The sequence below is a fragment of the Aspergillus affinis genome (assembly GCF_023601865.1).
Source record: "Aspergillus affinis strain CMG 70 chromosome Unknown NODE_40_length_256409_cov_85_802654, whole genome shotgun sequence".
In the NCBI taxonomy this organism is placed as follows: domain Eukaryota; kingdom Fungi; phylum Ascomycota; class Eurotiomycetes; order Eurotiales; family Aspergillaceae; genus Aspergillus; species Aspergillus affinis.
The window spans coordinates 20,172-42,516 of record NW_026515821.1 but is presented as its reverse complement, the minus strand read 5'-3'; the positions used below and the strand labels follow the sequence as shown (position 1 = coordinate 42,516).

Sequence of the window (22,345 nt, the reverse complement as noted above, 5' to 3'; positions counted from 1 at the left end):
TATGAGAAGAATTCGAGAAACTCTTTTGATTTGGTTCCAAACGAATTTAAGAATTTGAATGAAAAAAGTAAGAGCCTTCAGGTTCATTTTTTTTTTTTTTTTTTTTTTTTTTTGTGAGGGGGAAAAAAGACAAGAGGTGGAGGGGGGAAAAGGTGCCTTTTTTTTTATGAATTTTCTTTTAATGGAGTTTGATTTTCTGGGTCAAGCCCAGGATCGGTGGGGAGCAGAGAGGGGTGTGGAGCGGACCCAAATACGTTTGGTCGGCACCGCAAATACCTCCATGTATTTCACCCACCCCAAGGTACCGTACCTATCTGTGTACATACATACATACCACACACATACAACCTGAATTTGTAGTTGAGTGTACTGTAGGTACTACCACCTCCAGATAGAGCCCATGGACCTACCCTTTAAGGTAGGTGTACTTACCTACAGATACATCCCTACACCGCAAGTACCTCTCTCTTTTACCTTACAAGAAAGAGGCACCGTGTGTACCCTGGCCATTACTTATTAGCTAACTAACTACGACTACATTTCTAAGTAAGCTGGCTCTTCCATCTCCCAATCGGCGCGGCTTCAGCGCCTCCCCCCCGCATTGGATTTGATCGAAATGCCGTCCTGCCGCACTCGCACTTGACCTCGAACGGTTGCGTTGCACGGAGCTGCTCATGCACATGCTTGAAACACGGAGTGTCATTGTACTTCTTCATCAAGCATTACGGTTCTCACGGCTGAACCCTATACTCAAAAGTATGGTTGTGATTTCCTCCGAGAAAGAAGGACATTATCCCTGGTAGGGAACGAAGGAGAAAGAGGGGGGAGAGGATTCATTAGAAAAAGAAAAAGAAAAAGAAAAAGAAAAAGAAAAAGAAAAAGAAAAAGAAAAAGAATACAAAGGAAGTCAAATTAAAATAATAAAAAAAGATAGGAAAAGGAAGGTCCCCACAGGCACACAGACACCGAGGTTAAAGTCTGTACCTCGCTAAGCTAGGTAGACAGGTAGGTAGACGGGTTACGGTATCAGGGAGTATTACGACTGGTTCTCCATGACCTCCATTAGAATTGCTGGTAGACTCAGCCACATCTGTAATAGGTGGCGTCATGGCATCCCAACGGAATGGTAGCTCGGGAGTCAGAGCAACTGACATGGCTAGAAGGGGGAGGGGAAAGGGGCCGAGGGAGGAATGCTGTCGGATGCTACTCGAATGCGATGTCTAGAAGCGGCACTACCTACGCCATTGTGCAACCTTGAGCAATTCCCGTACAACCGCAAAGTGCGGGAAAAGAGTCATCGTAGAGCTTGGATTCCTTTTCCGATAATAGGGCTCTCATGAACATTTGTCGAGCCTCGGGCGATGGACACCTATCTATAGACGAAGGCAATAGTCTGGCCGAGAAGGACAGGAGCTGGTAATACACACAGGGCAAACAGTACTTCAATATGCTTTGGGCTCGTGCATGTCAACTGCATGGCTGACTGGGGTGACTAGGAAATGGCCATTCCTACTCCGTACATGTGAGTAGGACTATGCCTGGATAGGCGATTGATATGTGCCATTCAAAGGTTTAGAGGTTTGCAGTTGACGGTTGGTGGGTAGTACTAATGGAGCAGTGGAAGCTGATTCGAAGAGTTCATTGTCCAAGTTAGGATATGATGTATTCCTACATACATAGCTACCTACCTAAGGTTTGGATTGAATGGCACCTACCACTGACCGCATTTTAAACGCATTTATATCTCCTCGGGGAGGTAGGTAGGTAGACATCCAACGGAAATGAATTGAGGAAGACATGATTCGTCGAGTTTAGCTAGCCATCTCCTACCAGATCAGGCATTGAATCAAGGGGAAGGAGCCATGTAATGGAAGCCAAAACCTTACCAGAAGCTCCCAACAACAATCACCCATGGAAAGGGCCCAATATGATAGAATGCTGACACAGGGCACAAAGCTATTGTCTGGAACCACCGTTCTAGGTAACAAGGGACGGTCCCTGGTATCGGGTTGCTTTCTGAAGGAATGATTTTGAGCCCTGAAGGCAACACCTGCAACGGCGAAGGCAGATATAGAAGCCGCGCTCTGGCTTATTGTATACGGTATTGTACGCAGAGCGTATATGTATGGTGATATGCACTAAGACCAACTGGGAAAGCACCAGCGCTGATTATCGGGTTTTCATCCCAGCCAATCAGAGAGGCGGAATAGCGATTCTCAGAGCAGCTGTCACACGGCGCCCTCCGAAAGCCAATTTCGAGCCGTGGTTTGCTCGTATTGTAACGAAGGGTGCTCCGCAATCTAGAAGCAGGGCGTCGCTTATCTAAGGCATATCCACCTCCAGGTCTGGAAACGGCCGGGTCTGGTGGCTGATATTGCAGCAAATAGTCGACTGTCAGGAACTTCCTGCTCGAGAGATGTCGACTAGGTGGGCTCTTTCCCATTTACCTTACTATGCAGAATGGAGGGGCAGGCTTCACGCACATGCAACCAAAAAAAAAAGAATAAAAGTAAAAGAAAAAGACAAACACGCATAAGTATCACCGCCGATTTATGCATCACGCAAGGAATCGGGGCAACCGTTCATAACTACCGATCGTCGATGTGTCGATGGACATATGATGCGATCGGACGCAACGATCGCGGGCTGTGATTTGCTGGAAGAAGCTCCGATCCAGGGGGTGACTGGCTGACAACGGAGAAGACCCCGGAAGACGTGCAGCCTACCACAGTGGAATGTCTGGAGGAGGCAGGCAGCTCACCTCCAGCTAATTAGCCATGGCGAAGCTCCACGTGAAAATAATTGGCTCTGCCGCTCTGGAGATTTGTCACCCTTTCAACGAGTCAGTTCATCCATCCATTCCATTCCTATAGAAGGAGAGCTCCGACTTCTCAGCCCTATCTGCGCCGAGTCGAAGTGGCTCCCCTTGGCGTAATCACGACCCTTGTTGCCTTCGGAAGAGTGGCCGCCCTATAGCCAACACGTAAGACAACCTGGTGGATAGCTTCAACCGACGAACTTATGGGGCGGAGACCCTCGACGGGCCTTTAACCTTGAAATTAACATGAGAACATTTCCCAATAATGGCGGATGAAACCGCTGCTATAGTTCAAACCGATTTTAGGCTTCGAGCATCGGTGTGGGTGACGTCACAATCAACAGCAGCGAGCTTGGCTTCCGAAAGTGGGTTCCGCCTTAGAAATGGGTCAAAGATACCTAGTTAACTCACTAAATTAGATTACAAGAAGGATCATGGTACGGAGCAGATTAGACTGACAGTCCATGAGTTTGGCATACGAGAGCCCTCCGCAGAGAAAGTGTTGCCCGAACGAGTTTCAAGTCGCATTCTGACCAATCTAGTTCGAAGGGGGTCCCGAAAACGACTCGTCCTTTCACCCGACATGGATTGCTCTTCCTGGAAACGTTTTACGAAAAGTGATAAGTGTTACCCCGTGGGTAGTGCACCCTAAGGAGACCGGTGGAGTATTTCGTACGAAGTAGTCCGTACAGAGCGACCCAGCACACTGGTAAGCGCACGTACTCCTGTAGGTATCTACACCGTTAGGTAGGTGGTGTTCCGTCGATAAAAGCCACACGCTACAGACGGGAGTACATACCTACGGTGTACCTTAGGGGACGGAGTGCACCATACACCATACATACCACGGTATAGATACATCCGGATAGGTATGTATGTACTCAGAGCGGAGGCCGGTCAACCATTACCGCAGCGAAAAATACAAGTATGTATCGTCCAGTCGTACGATACTTCAGGTATAAGCAATATGCATACCTTATGTTACATTCCTGCCTGAGCGCTGAGTCATTCAGAAAGAGCTCAACTAACTAGTCAGATGGGACAGAGGTAAGGGGAAACCATGATGCCTCATCAATCAATATTATCTACGCCACACGAAGTATTAACCTCTCTCCTTCCCAGCTGGGTATGGCGCCAGCTACCACGTCTAAATCACACACGGATGGACGGTTGCTTGCCATGTGCCGCGCATGCTCCCAGTTGACCCGTGGAACGAGAGCAGACGTCTTCGGGATACCCATGGTCGCCCAAGCTGATCGTCACCGTGTCCCGCCCCTCCTTCGGTGCGAGGTGGTTGTATAGGAAGGAGTCCTTCCTGGCCAATAGATTATACGGTGTGTGGTGTGTGTCGTAATAAAGATAGAAAACCAAAATCAAATAAAATGGGAACCCCTTTCGGTACCTTTCCGGAAGCAGTAAGGTGGACAGATCCCGTCGTCGCCACCTCTGCGTGAGGGAAAGATGTGGCTTGACTTGGAGGTCCGGGATGCCGAGCAGGCAGTATGATTTCCTTAGCGGTTGGGGACCCCAAGCAGTCCAGTCTGATGGTGTCTGAGTAGTGTCTCCGCATCTCAACTCCGATGCAATCATCATTATCCCAAATGACAAAAAAGAAGACGGCGAAAAAAGGGGGTGGGATGGTTATCTAATATGACATACTCGCCACCGGTCGCACTCCGCGGATCCCTAGTTAATAACCCGCCGCTGTGTACTCCGGACGGTGCAGGAAGTCCGCCGAGATGGGCGGCAAACAACCGTCATTTGTCCATCTAAGGACTCAGTAGAAGGCTGTGTTGATCTTGATGACTGGTGCTGAGGAGGAGTTACCCAAGGGTCAGGTAGTGCTCAAGTGATGTCTATCGTCAGACCTACGATAGTGGAGTGCTCTTATTGCTCGCACGGAACTCTTTGTGCTCCTTTCATCATCTCACCTCCACGGTCTGGTAGTTACCTACTACATCCAGATAGAGACAAACAACCGAAGTCAATTAGGTACTAGCTACGAGTCTCCTCCCTACTCCTTCCAAAGACCGCGCGCATGATCAATGACAGCGCACCGGCGAAGATCCCCAGGAAGCGTTCATGTAATCAGGTAACTCTAATGCCTGTGATTGCAGGAGATCCCTGCAGAACGATGTGATATTGACCGGGGGGAGAAGGGTACATAGTATGTATAATAATGTAGTACATACTGTGTACTACTTACTGTGTACAGAGTATCAGAAAGTACTCCGTACGCGGGACAGACTTTTGTGGCGGAGGGGTGTGGCGGCGCATCGGGGAATAAAAGCTGACCAACCTGCCCGCTCGGTCACCTGACCAGACCAGACACTCCGCTTACCAAATCATCGGGATCTGGCGTGCACCCGCCAGGGGGCCTAAGGCACCTACCTACTTCAGGCATACATATGCCCCGGAATTTTACACGTATTCCTCCCGGGTCATGATTGTTTGGGTGGCATGTTAATGGTCTGACCGAGAATCCGACCAAAGCCTGTTTCGAAAGCGCTCGCTTCTTCCTCTTTTCGCCTCTTTCCCCTTTCTGTCCTTTCATATGAATAGATTTGGGTTGGGCCGTGGCGGACGCCGAGGAGCGGGCTTGGACTGCATGCCTCCGCGGGGCTTGCATTGCATGTAATACTGATGATGGAAGTGGACGGATTCCTTGCAGAGTAATTGCTATGTTTGTGCATAGAGCTGCCCAGCTCCCTTGATCTGACACATCATGATAGATGTCGTAGAATTACTGGACAAAGTGCTGCAATGCACTCACAACCCTCCTAATCTAGAAGGTTCCTTGAACGAATGTACACTGTAGTTTGCCTCTGTAGAAATCATACCTGGCGCCGAAGAATTCCCTGGCCATTTCGGTGCTATGTTTACGTTTAGTACCACCTACGACAGCTCAGCACTGCAGAAAGATGGATCCATGTGGCGCTGTATGCATACAATGTTATTAGCTAAACAAGCCGTCGACCGGCTATCAATTATGTTCCTTTTACAACTATTTCTAGAATTAACTGCCAGTGATCATAAGTCCCGCTTATTTAGAGGCGCACATTACTTCAATGACCGGCCCATGTATCTCCCGTGGGGAACGCATAGCCTGGACCGCCAAGACAAAAGAAAAATGAGAAAACAAGAGAAGGAAAAACGCGGGAGATGTCACCGCGCCTCCTATGTATTGCCAGGATGGACAGAGAGCGTAAGGCATATAACAAATAGTACTCCGATGCCGACGAGGCAGGTACTGGAGGGGGCAGCCGGGCCGTTGACGGTTCAAAGAGGCATATCAACCCGACGTATGCGCTGTAGAGTCGGTGCTGCTCTCAATCAAACGGTCAAATAGGTCTCTGCCTAGGAGACTAAACATCCGAGTCAATCAAAATGCCCGCTGCAGCGGAGTTGGCAACGGTTCCTTCTGACGCACCAGCGTCGACTCGAAGGAAAGACATGTATAGAGGTATAGAGGCGGAAAAGGAGGGTAATCGGGTCAGTCATTTCAATTTCCTGCCCAGGGCCGGGATCCAAAGCAAGAATCACACATTAACGTCAGATGCATCAAATCAGTGCATGATTATCAACGAGAAGCCATCGATCCAAGACCCGCAGGACCCGGAAATTCCGGCAATTTTGTAACCCAGAGGCGGGATCAAGGTGTGTCTGTGAAAATCTCCTTGTCAGCGAAGGTGTACTGCAGAAACAACGTAGTATAAGCCATACCCTGAGCCCCCTTGAGCGTTACCGTAAACGCCAGATTTCCTGCCCAGACTTGTCAAGAACTCGATGCCATCAATCCAGGCACCAGCTCGGACATAAAAGCCAAGCAGTATTTCTCCACGTCGAGTCTCTAGGAAGGGAATTAGTTCTCATGTTCGAGCAGAAGAACGAGGGACGTCGATGATTCTTCGACTCCGGCGGCCAAAAAAAACTTACCAAGCACAAAATCATCGCCCCCAGGTTTGCCTCCTCTGTTGCCGAAGAGCTGGCTGGTGGCATCTTCATAGAAGAACTCAAGACCGTCCAACGCGGCTCCATGATAAACCTTGATGGAGGTCAAGAGTTTAGTTGAGAAAGAGCAATCCAGCAAAATCTGCTGGGGTTCACTTCCTTCCATCTGAGAGAATCCCAAGGCACTACTCTTGTAGCCAGTGTGACCCTTGGGCAGTTTCACCAAAGATAGTTTGGATTTCAAACTGCTGATGGAATCTACTGTGTGGCAGCCTAGCGCACCGGAGATGATCGACAACTTGACCTTCTTTTTCTTTTCTTTCTCGGTGCCAAACACGCGTTGCCGCAACTCACTCTCCGTCACCGTGATCTGCTTGGGAAGTCCATTGCTGCTCGACTCAGTGTTGATATACTCGATGAAGTTGCGGCAAACTTGATCGTCTTCTGCATAGAGTTCCAAAAACGCAATTCCAGATGAGGCAGTGATCATGATTTTGCCGTTCTCGACAGGCCAGACCAGAACACTATCGTCGGAGCTCACGGGAGCGTCCCCGGGAAGGCGGAAACAAGGGTGGAAACGGAAGCGCAGCGCATCCAGTCGGTGCCAACCACATTCGTCCTGAGGCAAGCATAGCTTGAGACCCTGTTGCTTTGTCCGGGTCGAGAATGGCTCGCGCGTAGTGAAGGATCGATTGAAGCGGACATAGTCTCGCAACATTATACCGGACTCTTGGTGGGGGCTCCCGAAGAGATGGCCGACTTCGTGTAGGTGAGCCCCAATCCCGATATTGGCCGACTCCCAGCTGGACCCAGCTTCGCCGCAGTCGTTCGCCACATAGTCCGTGTTGGTCCTGGTGCAGTCGGAGAAAGCATCTACGACTTCTTCTAGGCTGCTGGGGTAACTCTGCAGGCTGTGAGAGCCGAAAATGGCCATTTTAATATCGTCCCCGCTGGAGCCTAACGCGGCGTGACCGGTGATCGTCTGGGCGCCCGTATCCCAGTGGGAATCCAAAAGCAGAACGGAGACGTACTGCTTCTGGCTTTGCTGGGGCTGGAAGTGATTCCTGACAGCGTCTTTGGCAATACGGAACAATTCATCCTTCTTGGTAGCCGGGCCATACTGCTGGGCAATGTTCAGGTCCCTCAGCTCCGCGACGGTTTTATCGGTGCGCACAACGTGAACCTTAGCCTCGTTTCGCATTTGTCCATTGGCGACATCCCGCCGACTCAAGGTGCCGGTCTGCCATTCTTCCTCGAAACGGAAACAACGCCTGCCAAAATTGTTGCGGAACATCTGTTCGCCGGTGAAAGATTGCCACAGGTAGGCTGCCATGCGATACTTTTTGATCGCCGTTTCGAGACCATTCCCCTCTCGTTGTTTTCTCTCCGGCGTGGCATCGAAGGTCCCGTCGGAGTCCTTGCCCAGCAGGACGACCAGATGTAGAGGCGGGGCGTTAACCAGGGGGAGGTAGTTGACGCAGAGCCACGACGAATGAATCGCGGGGTGGGTGCTACCAGACGAGAGTTTAGTGGATACAAAGTCGAAGCGTAACCGATTGGGACCGGGAACGAGATGCACGAGAGCTTTGAAGTGGGAGGACCGGACGGGCCAGCTGACCGAGGGGAAAGCGTCCTGGTGGTGATAGACCATGATATTTCCGTCCAGCGGATGTTGTCTGGGGTCTCCGATTTGGCCGTAAATCAGCAGGACTTTTTGATGAACCTAGACAAGAAAGGAGCGAGAAAAGGTAAGCTCTTCTGTGACTAATGTCCGTTGAACCTTATTTGACCCGTTTGGTTTTTTTTCTATTCTTTCTTGGGGTGGGGTCGATGGCGCAAACAATATGATGAATCAGAATGGTCGAGCACCTACCCACGAGTTGTCGGAAATAGAAACGATTCTGGGTGCATAGGGGGAGGAGGGGGTCGGCGACCGAACCGCACCGTTGACAGACATTGCGCTGCCACTCTAGAGGACAGTCAGTTTTTGTTATAAGAGCGGTTCCAGTCCCACAAGCGATAACATACCATCACGGTACTATTGCGCTGGCCTTGGAGAGTATGGGGACCAGGTCTTTGTGGAGGCACTTGTAGCTGTGTGCCATTAACACTACCATTGTCTTCGCTCAACGAGGGCAGGTTTGGGGACGAAGCGGTAGGTTTGATGGAAGACGGCGGGGTGACCGAGCTATAGGAGGCCGTCTCAAGCGTTGAGGAAGATTTACCGGATGTCATCTCTCCATTGGACTGCGACTCGTTGGATTTCGACTCGGCGGATCTGTTGGTGCGGAAGCTGGCTCGGGAGCGACGACGAAGCTGCTCGAAGAACGGCATGATGAAGGAGGTGGTCGCGGCGACCGAAGAAGGAAGTGATCCAAGTCGCGGTGGACGTGGAAAAGGAAGGAGAGCAGCACGACGTCAGGAACCGCGGAGTACTTCGTCCAGGTCCGTTGGCAGGATGATCGACTGTACTTCTCCTCTCAAACGAGCGACAAACCAGACCAGCAGATTGCTGGGGGGGAAATCCGAGAAGAGAGCGAAACAGAAACCAGATTGCGTGTTTTCTTGTGTAATCGGGAGGAGAGGCAAACGAGGGCGACCGTTTGCGGATGCGACAGGAACGAACGAAGGGTACAACCACCCCGCAGAATGCTCAGGGGAAGGCGGTCGTGGAGCTGGTATGCTGCAATTGATTGGGAATGATCTAGTTCATTAGTGGGGATTACTTCGAAACAAGTGAAATGAGAACCTGAAAGGAACCAGGAAGAACGAAACAAAGATAAAATAAAAGAGAAGGGGGGGGGGGGAGAATGAAGAGAAGGGAGGGGAGAGAAAAAAACAAGGCTGATAGATAGAAGGAGAGGAGAATTAATGTTGTTACTGCAACAAACAGGGAACTAAGTCAAAAATAAAAACAAAAAATTGATAATAAAAAATTGGAAGCTTGCTCCGTTATCAAGTCTTTTTTTTTTTTCTGTCTCCCTTTACGTGGTTTGTGTCTGATGAGCACCAACTGGGTGGAGAGGGATGTTCCAGATATGAATGAGGATGGATATCTCCTTTTCTTTCTTCCTGTTTTCTTTCTTGCTTTCTCCTCCCTTCATCTTCTCTCGGTCTTTCTCTCGCCATTCCACTGTCCACTTGACCTTGACCATCAGCATCAACAGCCACTCCCTGCTTGTTTAAGCCAACAACAGCAACTTCGATGCAAGAAGTGGGTCGACAGAAGTTGCACTGCCTGTTGCGAATAGACAAGGGCGCGTTACGTAGGCCAACGGTGACTGGCCAACCGCAGGGTTGAGATAGCGCCTAGTTTCACACCGTGTGGAGGCTTGCCTGGCTAATTTGGTCGCGCTTCGATAAGGTCTATTCTCACGTTCGATGTGCAATCGCCAATCACGATGTACACCGTGTTGATGCTTGGCCAGTAGGATTGTGGTCGCTCTTGACAATGGCCATAGCTACGGAGTATACAACGTCTGTGCTGGTCTTGTTGTCCACAGGGCAGAACTTTCCTTGACACTCCGAAGTACTGAGCGATTGCGAGCGCGAGTCTTCACCGGACATTTCTGGACCCTCATTTCTTCATCCCTTTTCCTTGGTTGCTCTCGGTCGTACTAAAGAGCTACTATCGGACTAGAACAGGAACTGCCCAGTTCCCAAGCCTTTTCAGACCGGGCTAAAATAGACGGTCGACTAGCGATCTCGACTCTCACAAACCAGTGCGGCTGTTATTTTATTTTATTCTTTTTTTTTCTCCCCGTGAATTTAATTTCATTGTCTGTCGAAGCTGGCAGTTGATTATCGCTGGCACGCTGCCCTACGGCCCTGTGGTGTCAAGATTTCCTCTGATCGGCGGTCCAGATCAAAGATGCGATTAAAGTAAAAGACAACGCGCCCAAGAGTCGTCGTGCAGTTAACTTGCAACCATTATTCGCTCTCTCCTGGGCTTCCCCTCTTGGTCCACGTCACCCATTTCCAGTTCCTTGTTTCTACTCACTAAACTTCCTTGGGGATGGACTTGATCATTGCAGGGGAATTCGACTCCACCGCGAAGGTACTTGATCGTTCTTAGCGTCGTATTCAGGCAGCATCCAAACCGCAAGACCAAGAAAAGTTGACAAGTTGGTGCTGCACTGCTGTCAAATCTCGGGATCTTACATGAGAACTTTGAAAAAGAATCGCTCTGAATCAATCGCGGTGTTGATCGTCCGTTGGTTCATGGCTGACGCCTAGGGAGCGACCTGTGCGTCGACCGTCCTTTCCTCATACTCTTAGTCGCCGCTCTCGGGAAAGGGATAAAAACCTCCTGCTTAAAAAGAGGAGATGGGAAGTATTAGTTTTGTTTACTTGGGTCGGTCCGTAGGGTGGGCTTAAGCTTCATTGTGGCGACCACTGGGGGTCATCAATTCTGAAACCGGACGACGAGATCTCAGACTCGATCGGACTCTCCACGTCCCTGAAACTGAAATCATCTACGGCTCTACGCCCGTCTCCGAGGCTGGTCGGAATCCGGAAAGGCAGAGTGGATATGCCAGGTATCGATGTGGCTACGGGCCAGAACGGCGATGGAGACGAGCTAAAGTATGAAATTCTCGACTGGCATAGCAACAGTCCCGGGTCGGAATTTTCCTCGATGCACGGAGGTATTATGGAGATACTTATTGATTGATGGATCGATTGATCCCTTCAGGGGGGATGAGGAATGACCGGGGGAATCTACAGTACCTGAACCGGCGTCGGCTCTCTCCACATACGAGGTAGATAAACATCTCTTGAGCATTCCAAGTTTATTATCACCGAAATGAGGAAGTAAAACAGCAAAATCTGTCTGGTTTGCTGATAACCAATACGAAGGACGGGTCGCACAATTGACAGATTCAATGAAGGGGGAGGTGCATGGGGATATTTAGAGGATAGAATGAGGACTCAGGATAATCCATCCAGACGAGAATAATGGCAGAATGGATTCATCGGAATCATAATGTAATGATCAAGAAAAGAACCCCTAGATCCGTCGTTTCCCCGGAGTTCGTGACTGGGAGAATTAAGTTGGGAAGGTGAAAGAGTGCCGAAACTTCTCCCTTCGCCAGCCCCGACGGCCAAACTAAACCCAACGCAGTCTTTCGTTCTCTTCCCTCTTTGACCCGCCCTTACCTTGAACCTTCAACCTTCAACCTTCGACTTCCCTCGCTCTCAAGCTCCCTTCCCTCCCTGCAGCCCGGCTCTTGCATTTACCCTCACACACCCCCCAACTCCCTTCCCACCGCTGGTTTATGATCTCGACCCTCGTCCATTCTGCTGCTTAGTCCTGCTGCCGTTTTTCAGCCCTCAGCTGGCAATGGCCTTACCTCAGCCGACCAATTCGGAGAAGACAATCCGTAAAATTGACATTGCTCAGGTAAGTGTCTTTTTTTATAGTTCCTCCCCTCCCCCTTCTTTTGTACATTGTTGGAACCAGAATTTCTTGGAAGAGTCTAATGCGGTGGTTCCCTCGTGATGAATCTAGGTGTCCCTCAGTCTTCAAGATCGCCTGGGTCTCGCCAAAGTCAAATACCAGAACGGCCGTCTGCACGCCCTAGACCAGAATGGTAGCCGACATATCTCTCTAGGGAGTGACAAGCCTTCGGATTCGTCGTCGGAAATCTCGCAGAGTCGCTGCGAGACCCCCATAACCTCGCCTCCCTTGCGAACCTCCACCTATTCCAAGGAACTGCCTAGGTCGTCCCGCAACCGACATGCAGCCACCTTCAACTCCAAAGTGATGCAGCCCATGCTGTCCGCCAGTCGAAAACGTCTTCGGTCGGATTCCATAACAGACCGTACCGTGAAGGCTCCACGGGTGTCGTGGAAGAGCTCGTGTCATCTGCCCGAGTCCTCTCCGGGGATGAACCGTCATCTTGCCAGCCGACACCATCCGTTACCCTTTATTTCGGAGACGGCGACCATTCCCGAATTCTCTTCGCCTGCATATCATCATCTGTCCGATGACGACAACGATCCGGATCTCCCGGTACACAGCTTCCAGAATGTCAGCTCCATGGTGGGCTCGTCGCCGCCTCAGACTCCGCCGCCGAAGCATGCTCGCCTGTCACGCAATGACCGAAATCTCCGGCACGAAGACGGGGCAGATCTGCTGCTGTACTTGGCGAACTCTCCAACGCCCGCCACCGTCTCTGCCAAACCTCAACCCCGGGATTTCCCTCCGTCGACCCCTCCCAGCCAGCACGCCGTTCTGCCGGGACTCACTCCGACTCCCGGAGGAGTCTTCGCCAATTTCGGCACCCCCAATCAGCAGTTCAACTTTGCTGATTTTGTCAACGTGACTCCAAGCCCGGCACAGCCTGCGTTTGGGGGTCGTACGCCCGGAGGGCCTTCCAGAACACCTCTGACCGCCAAAGACAGAAGGAGGTCCAACCTGGACAACCTGTTGCCGCCCGGGGCGGACAGCCCCAAGAACCGCGTTAAGGATGCCAGCAAAATCTTGCAGCTTGGCGGAGAGCTGCGACCGTAACCATCACGGTTCTTCAAAATGACCATGTCTCTCTGCCCATGGATCTTGTCACGACCTACTAATGATTTATGTATACACTGTCGGATACTGCCACACGTCTTACTCCTTTCTCTTTCCCGATGCCCTGGTCATTGGACTGATCTTTCACATTTTACTTGATTTTACTTACCTATCGCGGCACGTTTTCTCCGACCATCAGTCCTCAAGTAGGCTGATGCTCTGAATAATGCATTTCTTTGTGCATACATACCCTGTGTCCTATGTCATGTTTAATTTGCCGCATATTGTTTCATTTGTGCACACTCATTTCCCACCACACTCTTTACCAATCACCCGGTTATTCTCTTTTTCTTTTGGAATCGCACGTTACGTGCACGGGCTACTGTATGTCCAAAATGTCCACAGTGCATGCAGTGGCATCTATTCGGTTGTATATACCTATGAACATCAATGTGAATGTCATATTTTATGAATAACCCAATACCCCAAACCCACCACTAAATATGACCTAGTATTTGCGAAAAAGGAAATGGAAAAACATTGCGTCATTCCTGAAGAAAATTCACCGACTAGTCGTCGTCCCCACTTGATGGAGACTTTTTTTTTTCTTCACGGGCTTCTTGAACAATTTTTCTTCACTTTTTACCTAATTGATTTTCCCACTTCGTTCGGAGCGTATCCATAAAGCATGCTAGCCAGTCCGTAAGCAAATTCCCCTGCCGCTCAGTGGTGCACGCCACAGAACCGGGACTCGGGAGTGGAAAGCCAGAGAAAAAAAAAAGAGGGGAAAACAACGCGCAAAACAACACTAGACGCGTCGAACTTAATACCGTGTCCATTTCGCGTTGGGTCTATGATATAAATGGTCTAGCGTGATGCAGCTTGTGATGCGCTATTCCGAATGTGGTTAGATCGAATACACTAGTTTTCTGTTTTTGTGGGCGGGTTCTTTTTTCTCCGATGGAGTCTCCGCGTTGGGAGGTGATTTCATGAGGTGAGGGCACGTGATGTTGGTTGGTTAGTTATGGGTTTTGAGTGATGAGTAATGCATACCTACTGTGTACGGTGTGTTTGCTGAATGGGAATTCTTAAGTGGTTCGTTGACAACGGTTTTGGAGTAGTTATTAGGATGCGCATGGGTTACTGGCTTTGTGTGACTTGGTTTGAGGGCTGTGACATCTCCATATGCGGTGACATTTAAGCATGGGATATTGTCTCTTAGTATATGTTGCTCACTAGGTATATTATATATTAATTGAGGTTACATCAATTTTATTGTATGTGGCCGGGTTCTAACAATTATGTATAGTAGTAGGGTTGCATCTAGACCTATGATAAATAGAGCCAAACAAACCAGCTATCCAATAGCCACAATTGATCTATTCGATCTGCCCTTAAGATAGGGACACTTCAATCCTCCAGGTTCTCCTCCTGCGCTGGCTGCTCTGCTTCTTCCAGTCGCGCCTTCTCGGACTGTTTTCTCCAAAGAAGAGCCAGATAGTCCGACGTGGTCGCTTCGTCAATGGATTTGTCTTCGCGGACTTTGAGGAACCGCGGAAACCGGAGACTGAGGCCTCGCTCGTCGCTCACCAGCCCTATAGCAGCCGTGTACGTCGGGCTCAGCGTGATATCCGCAAACGCCATCTCCCAGACCTCCTGCGGCTCGAACCAGATGTCCGGCTCGCCGGCATACTCGACATAGCTGGGCCGTGAGATCACGTTGGCGCTGCCCTCGGTGTACTTGTCCTTGTTGGCCTGGTAGAATTTATCCGTGAAGCCCGACATGCATTTAGTGACTGCTTCCAGAGTCCCCGTTTCCGGGTTCCGGACGGCGAGTAGGATGGGTGACCACCATTTGGCCTTTCGGCCTGAGCCGTGCCACCCGGCGACGGGGATGAGATCGAGGGTTTCGGACGACGTGCTGTAGTCTTTTTTGACCTTGAGCCAGGAATCAAGACGTTTGTCGGGTTCGTAGGTGGACAGAAGGGCTTTGCGTCGGGTCCCTTTGGCGGGCTTTTTGTTTTCCGTGGTAGATGAAGGCTGTGGTTGTTGCTCGGATTCTTTGGTGCCGTCCACAGAAGCCTCGGCGTTCCCATTTGTGGGAAGGTTGTCAAGCACTTTGACCATGATGCCCTCACATTTGGTATCCGTGGCATTCTTGAAAAAGTCCAAAACTGTCTCGGAGTCCCCAGACGTCGCATCGATACTTTTCACCCATGTGAATCGGTTCGGGATCTCTACGAAAAGACTCCGTAGAAGCTCTCTGCGTTCGCGGAAGGATCGGTCAAGGAGGGGCTCCCCGTTCATGTACATAAGATCGAATGCGAAGAGGCACACGTTGACTTTGATGGTCCCGATGTCGACACTTTTCTTCGCTCGATTGGTAAGGACTTGAAAGGCCTGGAGGTCACCGGTACCCTGGTCCACCGCAACAACCTCACCTTCCAGGATGAAACTGGACACGCTCTCTCCTCTGATCTGAGGGACCAAAGATACAAGATCGGGATACTTCTCGGTCATGTTTTCTAGGTGGCGAGAGAAGATCGACACTTTCCCGCTTTCATCGCAATGAACTTGGGCGCGCTGTCCGTCGTACTTGAACTCGCAGCTAAAATCCCGCCCTTGTAGCTTCGTCAACATATCCGAAAGATCCCGCGTGATGCTACCCAGCATCGGTCGCAGTGGCACATGGAGTTGTAGCCCGCATCGCAGCAGGAGTTCTTCCGTGACCCCTATCTCGAGGAGACAGGGGACAAGGTCATTGTAGTTGGGGTGTCTGGCATACGAAGCCTTGACAATTTCTTCCGCACTACTGTAGGTTTCCGCGAGGTCTTCTTTCTTGAGACGAGCAAGCTCTTGTTGGGAGGGTATAGAGAAGTCCGCACCGTCGGGCTTGGAGTACAGGAATGCTCGCGCAAGAGCGATGAGCATAGTGGTTTTGACAGCTCCAATTCGCAGGTTCTGTACCAAAGTCCTGACGATGTATCGACTTTCTTCCGCACCCCGAGCATCCTGCAATAACTTCTCGACAATCCTCTGCTTCGTTTCCTGACTGCCACTGCCTTTGCTGGCGGCAATCTTTACGAGCGACTGGTATGCACCCTTAATCTTGAGCGGCTTCGGTTTAATCAACGTGAAGCTCTGTTTTTTCTTGGCTTCGAAGGCGACATCGCCTGCATCCCCGTACTTGTCGTAAAGCGACTTCAATCCTTGACTGTGGAGCCCGTAGATCTTCTTAAGCGCTTTTGAGATAGAAGACCCGCCAAGTCCCAGCTCCAACTCATCGTATGGCGGAGAGATGGAGTTCGTCGCAAGCCAGACCGCGGGGAGAACACTCGAAGGATCTCCTTCGATTAGAACCCGCAGAAAGTTAACCAAAGTATCCACGATGCGTATACGACTCGTGGTCGCATTGGCAAGAACGAAAGCCCGAGTCAACAGGGCGTAAGAGGCATCGCCACCTTCCGCCGCCCAGTGCGATTTCAACTCCTCCGCATATTTCCTCGAATCAAACGTCAGGGGACTCTGGTCGAAAGGAACCGCGAGAGACACCGTATCTTCCGTACCAGTAGACGACTGTAGGGATAGTGTGCTATTGTTCTTTGGTTCTGGGTTGCTTGATCCCGAAATGTCGGCATCGGGAATCGCAGGAGGAGCGGTCGCGGTCGCGGTCACGTTGCTTGGGGTATCGGTCTCCAGGCTCGGAGCTGTATCCTCCTCTTGATTCCATTCTGCTTGAAGCTTACGGGCGAGAGCTTCATCGGAGAGGGTCTGCTCGGTATCTTCGGGGGGTGGCAATGAGGGCTGTTCTGCTTTGGCCGCAGCTTGACTTTGGAAGAATGACGCTATGCTCCGATTGCGCTGCGGTGAGGACTCCGGCACCTCTCTTTTTCGCTTTTTGGTGGGAGTTGACATTGTGGAACATCATCTATCAATATAACTGGTGCCAATGGAGTTCATGGCTGAAGTAGGTGCCATGATGCCTGGACGGAGGAAGAGATGACGGAATGGAAGTTGGCGGTTGGTTTGCGATGGTCGGCAATTCGTTCCGAGGCGGTGATGGGCGACACCTTGCGGCTTGCAACTTGGCTCTACCACCACCCTCAAACAATGGCCTCTTCGACGTCTAACCTGTCGCCGCACGAGCAGACGAGAGTCGAGGACTACCTGAATGATAAGATCCAGGTCTCGGCGGATTTCGGAAGTCTAGACTCGTTACTCTCGAGTCTCCGTGCCCAACATGAGTTACAGCGGAAACAGGTACTGTCTTTCCCCGCGATCGCAACGTTTATCAACTAACGCATCTTTGATAGCTAGCGGAAGCCCAAGAAGTCCTGTCAAATGCCACGAAGGCTTCGAACGATCATGCAGAAGTCACCCGAAAGCGAGCTGAGGCGTTCAAGGAACAGCAGGCTGACATCGACCGGCGCCTGAAAGCCATCACGAAATCGGATGCGAGCGACGACGCTGCGAAGCGGTTCGAGGAGGGAATCGAGAAACTACGGCGACTTGAGATCTCTAGAGGCTATGTGACGCTGCTCAAGGAAGCAGAGGAGTTGAGGTACCCACCATCCAAACATTCCATAATCTCCCGGCTCTAATCCGGTATACAGCAAGGAAGCCCTGAAGAACATCCAATCCGCCCCCCAGCTGGCAATCCCACCCTACACCCGACTCCGAAATATCGTTCAGTCATTAGTCGAAGCTCAGCCTGCAGCAGAAGGCGCCGCACCCCATCTCGTCGACTACGTTGGAAAGCTGGCGTCAGCCCTCAGGGAACAATTGAAGGGCGACTTTACCAGACGACTCCAAGGAACGTTGGAGCAGATGAAATGGCCATCGAAGGATTTGCATTTCCCTGAGGATCTGAAGTCGCAGTGGAAAACAAATGTTGAGTTGCTACTCGACCTTCAGACTCCGTAGGTGGACTCCATCCACTTTCGTATCTTACTCTTGTGTCTGACTTTCTACTAGGGAGTTGAAGAGTCGCAACGTCACCTCCAACTACCAGAATGTTGAACCACCTATCTTGCTTCCGTTGGAGGTCATGGTTCACCCTCTGGAGCTTCGCTTTAAATACCACTTTAGTGGTAACAAACCGACTAACCGGCTCGATAAGGTATGTAATACCCTGAGCACACTCGACCATCAATCGTCTAACACGTTCTACAGCCGGAATATTTCCTATCCCACGTACTGGACTTGATCAATAATTTCGGCGGCTTCTTCATCTCATCCCTCCAGCCAGTCTTCGATGAAAAGGCCCAGGCTGTTGGATCCAATTTAGAGTGGAATTTCAACGACACCTCGCACGCGTATATCACGGCTCTCCTGCCTATGCTCAGGCAGAAGATCACCAGCTTTCTTCCCCAGATCTCCGAGCACCCCCAGCTTTTAAGCCACTTGATTCATGAGTTGATGACTTTCGACAACGACATCCGCGAGAGTTGGAACTACCTGCCAGACCCCTATAGCGACGATAACTGGAAGGGAATCACATGGGATGTTTTGACCAAGGAAGGCTGGTTCGACCGTTGGCTACAAGTCGAGAAGGACTTTGCTCTGGCTCGCTACAAGGACATTGTGGATACCCCTGACAGTGGTCATATTGACTACGATGGCGTTGAGCTTTCAGCGACTAAGCCCACAAAGGCAGCTATTCGCGTGAATGACCTGCTTGAGACCATCACCGATCGTTACCAGCCGTTAACCTCATTCAGCCAGAAGCTGCGTTTTCTTATCGATATTCAAATCACGATCTTCGATCAATTCCACGAACGCCTGCACTCCGCTCTAGAAGCCTACCTTGCGATGACCTCCACCATCGGCCGAACGGTGCAAGGGACAGACGGTGCCAGCGTTGAAGGTGTTGCAGGGCTGGAACGACTGTGCAGGGTCTTCGGAAACGCCGAATATCTCGAGAAGAAGATGGAGGACTGGAGCAACGAGGTATTCTTCGTCGAGCTCTGGTCAGAGCTCCAAGAGCGGGTTCGGCAGAACCGCGACGGAGGCAAAAACGTTGCCGGCTCCATGTCAGTAGCGGACGTCGCCTCCAGAACCTCACCGGCTGTCAACAACGGTTCTGAGGACAGTGAGAACAACGGCGCGACTTCTGACGGAGCCCTCTTCGACGAAACCGCTTCCGCATACCGTCGTCTCCGACTGCGGTCCGAATCTATCATCACGTCCACTCTTACCTCCAACGTGCGATCTGCCTTGAAGCCATATTCTCGCGTGTCAACCTGGACAACCATCTCGGTCCCCTCAACATCCTCCACCGGCCCCGTGCCCCCGTCTTCCGATCTCACTCCTGCCATGCGCACCTTGTCCACCGAGATCTCGTTCTTGTCCCGCACGTTAGGCATTGCCCCCTTGCGCCGTATCATCCGACAGGTCCTCCTCGCCATTCAAACCTACCTCTGGGGCACGATTCTCATGAAAAACACCTTCTCGGCAGCAGGCGCAGCGCAACTTATCAGCGACGTCGATCACCTCTGCAACGTCGTCGACGTGGCTCTCGGCCCTGCCACCCCAACTGGCGGCTCGGCGAAGGTGCTACAGAAATTAACCGAAGGCTTGCTTCTTCTGGGACTCAGTGCCCACGCATCGCAGCCCGAAGATGAACCCGGCTCTTCCAATGTCGCTGATCCTCTCGGTGGAGGTACTGACCCTACACTCGGTCTATGGGCAGTAGAGAAAAGGCTCTTCAAAGACAATGAAAGCGCGCGGGAGGTTCTGACCGAGCTGGGGGTGGAAACTCTGGCGGAGTCAGAGGCTAGAAGTGTGCTTGAGCGGCGCGTCGAGATCGGTAACTAGTTAGTTCGTAAGGGACTGTTTTTGTTGCTGGCCTGATGACTTTACGAGTGGAGGTGTGATGTGATATCAATCAGATGGTTTATTTCCCCTATTCTTTTTAAGCTTCACTCCTACAGCCCTGCGGGTTTGACCTGTGTTCGTAATATCATTTATACATATATATACTCTATAGAAGATCTTTTCTAACATCCATACCGAAAAAAACACAACAAAAAATTGTACCCGAAATAGGTCACCCGAAAACAAATCTATTCGCATCTCTGACGATTCGAATATAAGATCAATAGATCATGCATGGTGGACCACAGGTCCGTGGCCCCTCTCACCCGGTCTCCTCGACGGCACCGAACCGTTCTCGGCCTTCTTCAGTTGATCGACGATGCCAGGACCAACGTCTTGGATAGCCTGCACCAGCGCCTCGACAGTCTCCTTGGTCGTCTGCACGTTCACCACGCAGCGGAAGAACTTCCCGCTGCCGACGGCATCCTCGTCGCCGCTGGGCGGCGCAAAGTCCACCATGAATCCCCGGCTGACGATGGCGTGCGTCACCTGCTCTGTGACCTTGCTGTTGGCCTTGCCGCGCTCGGTCTCGTTCGAGACGATCCCGCGCGGATGCACGAACTCTCGGCCGGGTGCGTAGTAGAAACAAACCTGCAGGCAAGGGGGTGGGTTCTCGCTGACGAGGATGAAGTCGGGATGCTCGGCGACCAGGGTCGCGAGGTAACCGGCGATGTCGCAGGCCGTGTCAATCTGCTTTTCGTAGCCCGCGGTGCCGTAGTAGGTCCAGCCGAGGAAGAGCTTGAGGGAGTCGGCGCGTCGGCCGCACTGCAGGGTCAGGTCCGCCAGGTCCCACACCTCGGGGGAGTCGACAGCCAACTCGGATTCCGGTTCACCTGCTTGGTCCTCGTCGGACGGTTCGGTGTCTTCGTTGTGAAACAGGTATCCGGCGGGGAGGGTATTGGCGCGATGGAATCGTCGCAGGTCGGCGGCGAGCAGGAAGGAACAGGTGACGGGGACACCGAGCATCTTGTGCGGGTTGATGGCAATGCTGTCGGCCTTTTCGGCGCCAGCGAGCTTCTCCCTCTGCCGCTGGGAGAAGGCAAATGAGCCGCCCCAGGAGCCATCGACGTGGAACCAGAGGTTGTATCGCTTACAGATGGCGGCGATCTCGTTAAAGGGGTCGAAGGACCCCATGACGGTCGATCCGGCAGTCGCGTTGACGTAGAACGGGGTCCGGTTCTCCTTCAGCGCCTTCTGGACCAGTTTTTCCAGCTCGGCCGCAATCATCCGGCCCTGCTTGTCCACGGGTACCGACCAGACCGAGCTGCTTCCAAGACCCAACATCTGCGCCGCCTTCTCGATACTATAGTGACCGTGGGCGCTGGTAAACAGCACGAATCGGTAATCACTATTTCCATCCTTTTTCGTGCTGGGGAATAGATTGTTGCGCGCAATGACGATTGACGTCGTGTTGGACGCGGAACCACCCTGCACCGAAATACCACCGGCTCGAGGGCCGTTCAGCCCGAAGAGCTCGGCTAGCTGCCGTCCGGTATACTTCTCGATCACCGTCAAAGCCGGGGAAACCTGGTACACGTGGACATTTGTGTTCAGAGCCGCCAGGATCAGCTCCGAGGCGACGCCCGGGGCATTGGTTGAGGCATATAGCTTGTCGAGAAAACCCTGGTGCCAGGTGTTGACGGAGTAGCGCAGGACCTTCTGGAGAACTTCGATCAAGCCATTCTGCCCCGTGCCTTGCTCTGGAATCCGCAATTGGAGAATATTCTGCAACTCGTCGGGCTTCTTGTAGTCGACCAACGAGGTACTCGGGTGCTGGAGGTCTCCATTCGAGCCATTGGATCCGTTAACGCCATTTTTCAATTGCTGCACTTGGTTCAAGGAGTCATCGTCTGCGGAGCGAATGAAAGGAATTAGAAGGTCTTCGACGGCGCTCAGAAGCTAGTCCAGGATTAAACGATTAGCAGCATGTCCAATTTCCACCAATGGGTGCAGGGAGTAATTGGCTCTGGTAGAGTCTGACTCACATTTCGCACTTCGTATGCGCGACTAGACGCTGCCGGCACGGCCATAAATGCTGTTCAAGTCACAAGTTGAGAAGAGGAATTTGACTAACAGATCAGCGGTATGTGAGTGTTTATAAGGGTCGAGTTACGGTGAATCAATTGCGCATTTTATGAGACTTCAGAAAGCCGGAGAATTCCTCTACCTATGGCCGAACCCGAGGA

At 51.5% G+C, this 22,345-nt stretch overlaps 5 protein-coding genes across 5 annotated transcripts; 2 read left to right on the top strand and 3 right to left on the bottom strand.

Moving 5' to 3' along the window:
* Positions 1-6,384: 6,384 nt before the first annotated feature.
* KD926_007184 (zinc metalloproteinase family protein) lies at positions 6,385-9,103 on the bottom strand (the record flags this gene model as incomplete). Its single annotated transcript, XM_053100014.1, has 5 exons — positions 6,385-6,481; positions 6,542-6,668; positions 6,755-8,492; positions 8,643-8,738; positions 8,798-9,103. 5 exons carry the CDS (start codon positions 9,101-9,103, stop codon positions 6,385-6,387), a joined length of 2,364 nt encoding a protein of 787 aa, XP_052956211.1.
* A 3,007-nt stretch (positions 9,104-12,110) lies between these two features.
* KD926_007183 (uncharacterized protein) lies at positions 12,111-13,283 on the top strand (the record flags this gene model as incomplete). The annotated part of the gene is made up of 2 exons (XM_053100013.1): positions 12,111-12,170; positions 12,279-13,283. The coding sequence occupies 2 exons, from the start codon at positions 12,111-12,113 to the stop codon at positions 13,281-13,283; spliced, it is 1,065 nt and encodes a 354-aa protein (XP_052956210.1).
* Positions 13,284-14,693: 1,410 nt separating this feature from the next.
* Positions 14,694-17,198, bottom strand: KD926_007182 (putative DNA ligase I; the record flags this gene model as incomplete). The annotated part of the gene is made up of 1 exon (XM_053100012.1): positions 14,694-17,198. The coding sequence occupies one exon, from the start codon at positions 17,196-17,198 to the stop codon at positions 14,694-14,696; it is 2,505 nt and encodes an 834-aa protein (XP_052956209.1).
* Positions 17,199-17,393: 195 nt separating this feature from the next.
* KD926_007181 (RINT-1 family protein) lies at positions 17,394-20,099 on the top strand (the record flags this gene model as incomplete). Its single annotated transcript, XM_053100011.1, has 5 exons — positions 17,394-17,543; positions 17,597-17,844; positions 17,897-18,202; positions 18,258-18,402; positions 18,456-20,099. 5 exons carry the CDS (start codon positions 17,394-17,396, stop codon positions 20,097-20,099), a joined length of 2,493 nt encoding a protein of 830 aa, XP_052956208.1.
* Positions 20,100-20,387: 288 nt separating this feature from the next.
* KD926_007180 (pyridoxal phosphate-dependent decarboxylase family protein) lies at positions 20,388-22,189 on the bottom strand (the record flags this gene model as incomplete). The annotated part of the gene is made up of 2 exons (XM_053100010.1): positions 20,388-22,058; positions 22,145-22,189. The coding sequence occupies 2 exons, from the start codon at positions 22,187-22,189 to the stop codon at positions 20,388-20,390; spliced, it is 1,716 nt and encodes a 571-aa protein (XP_052956207.1).
* Positions 22,190-22,345: the final 156 nt, after the last annotated feature.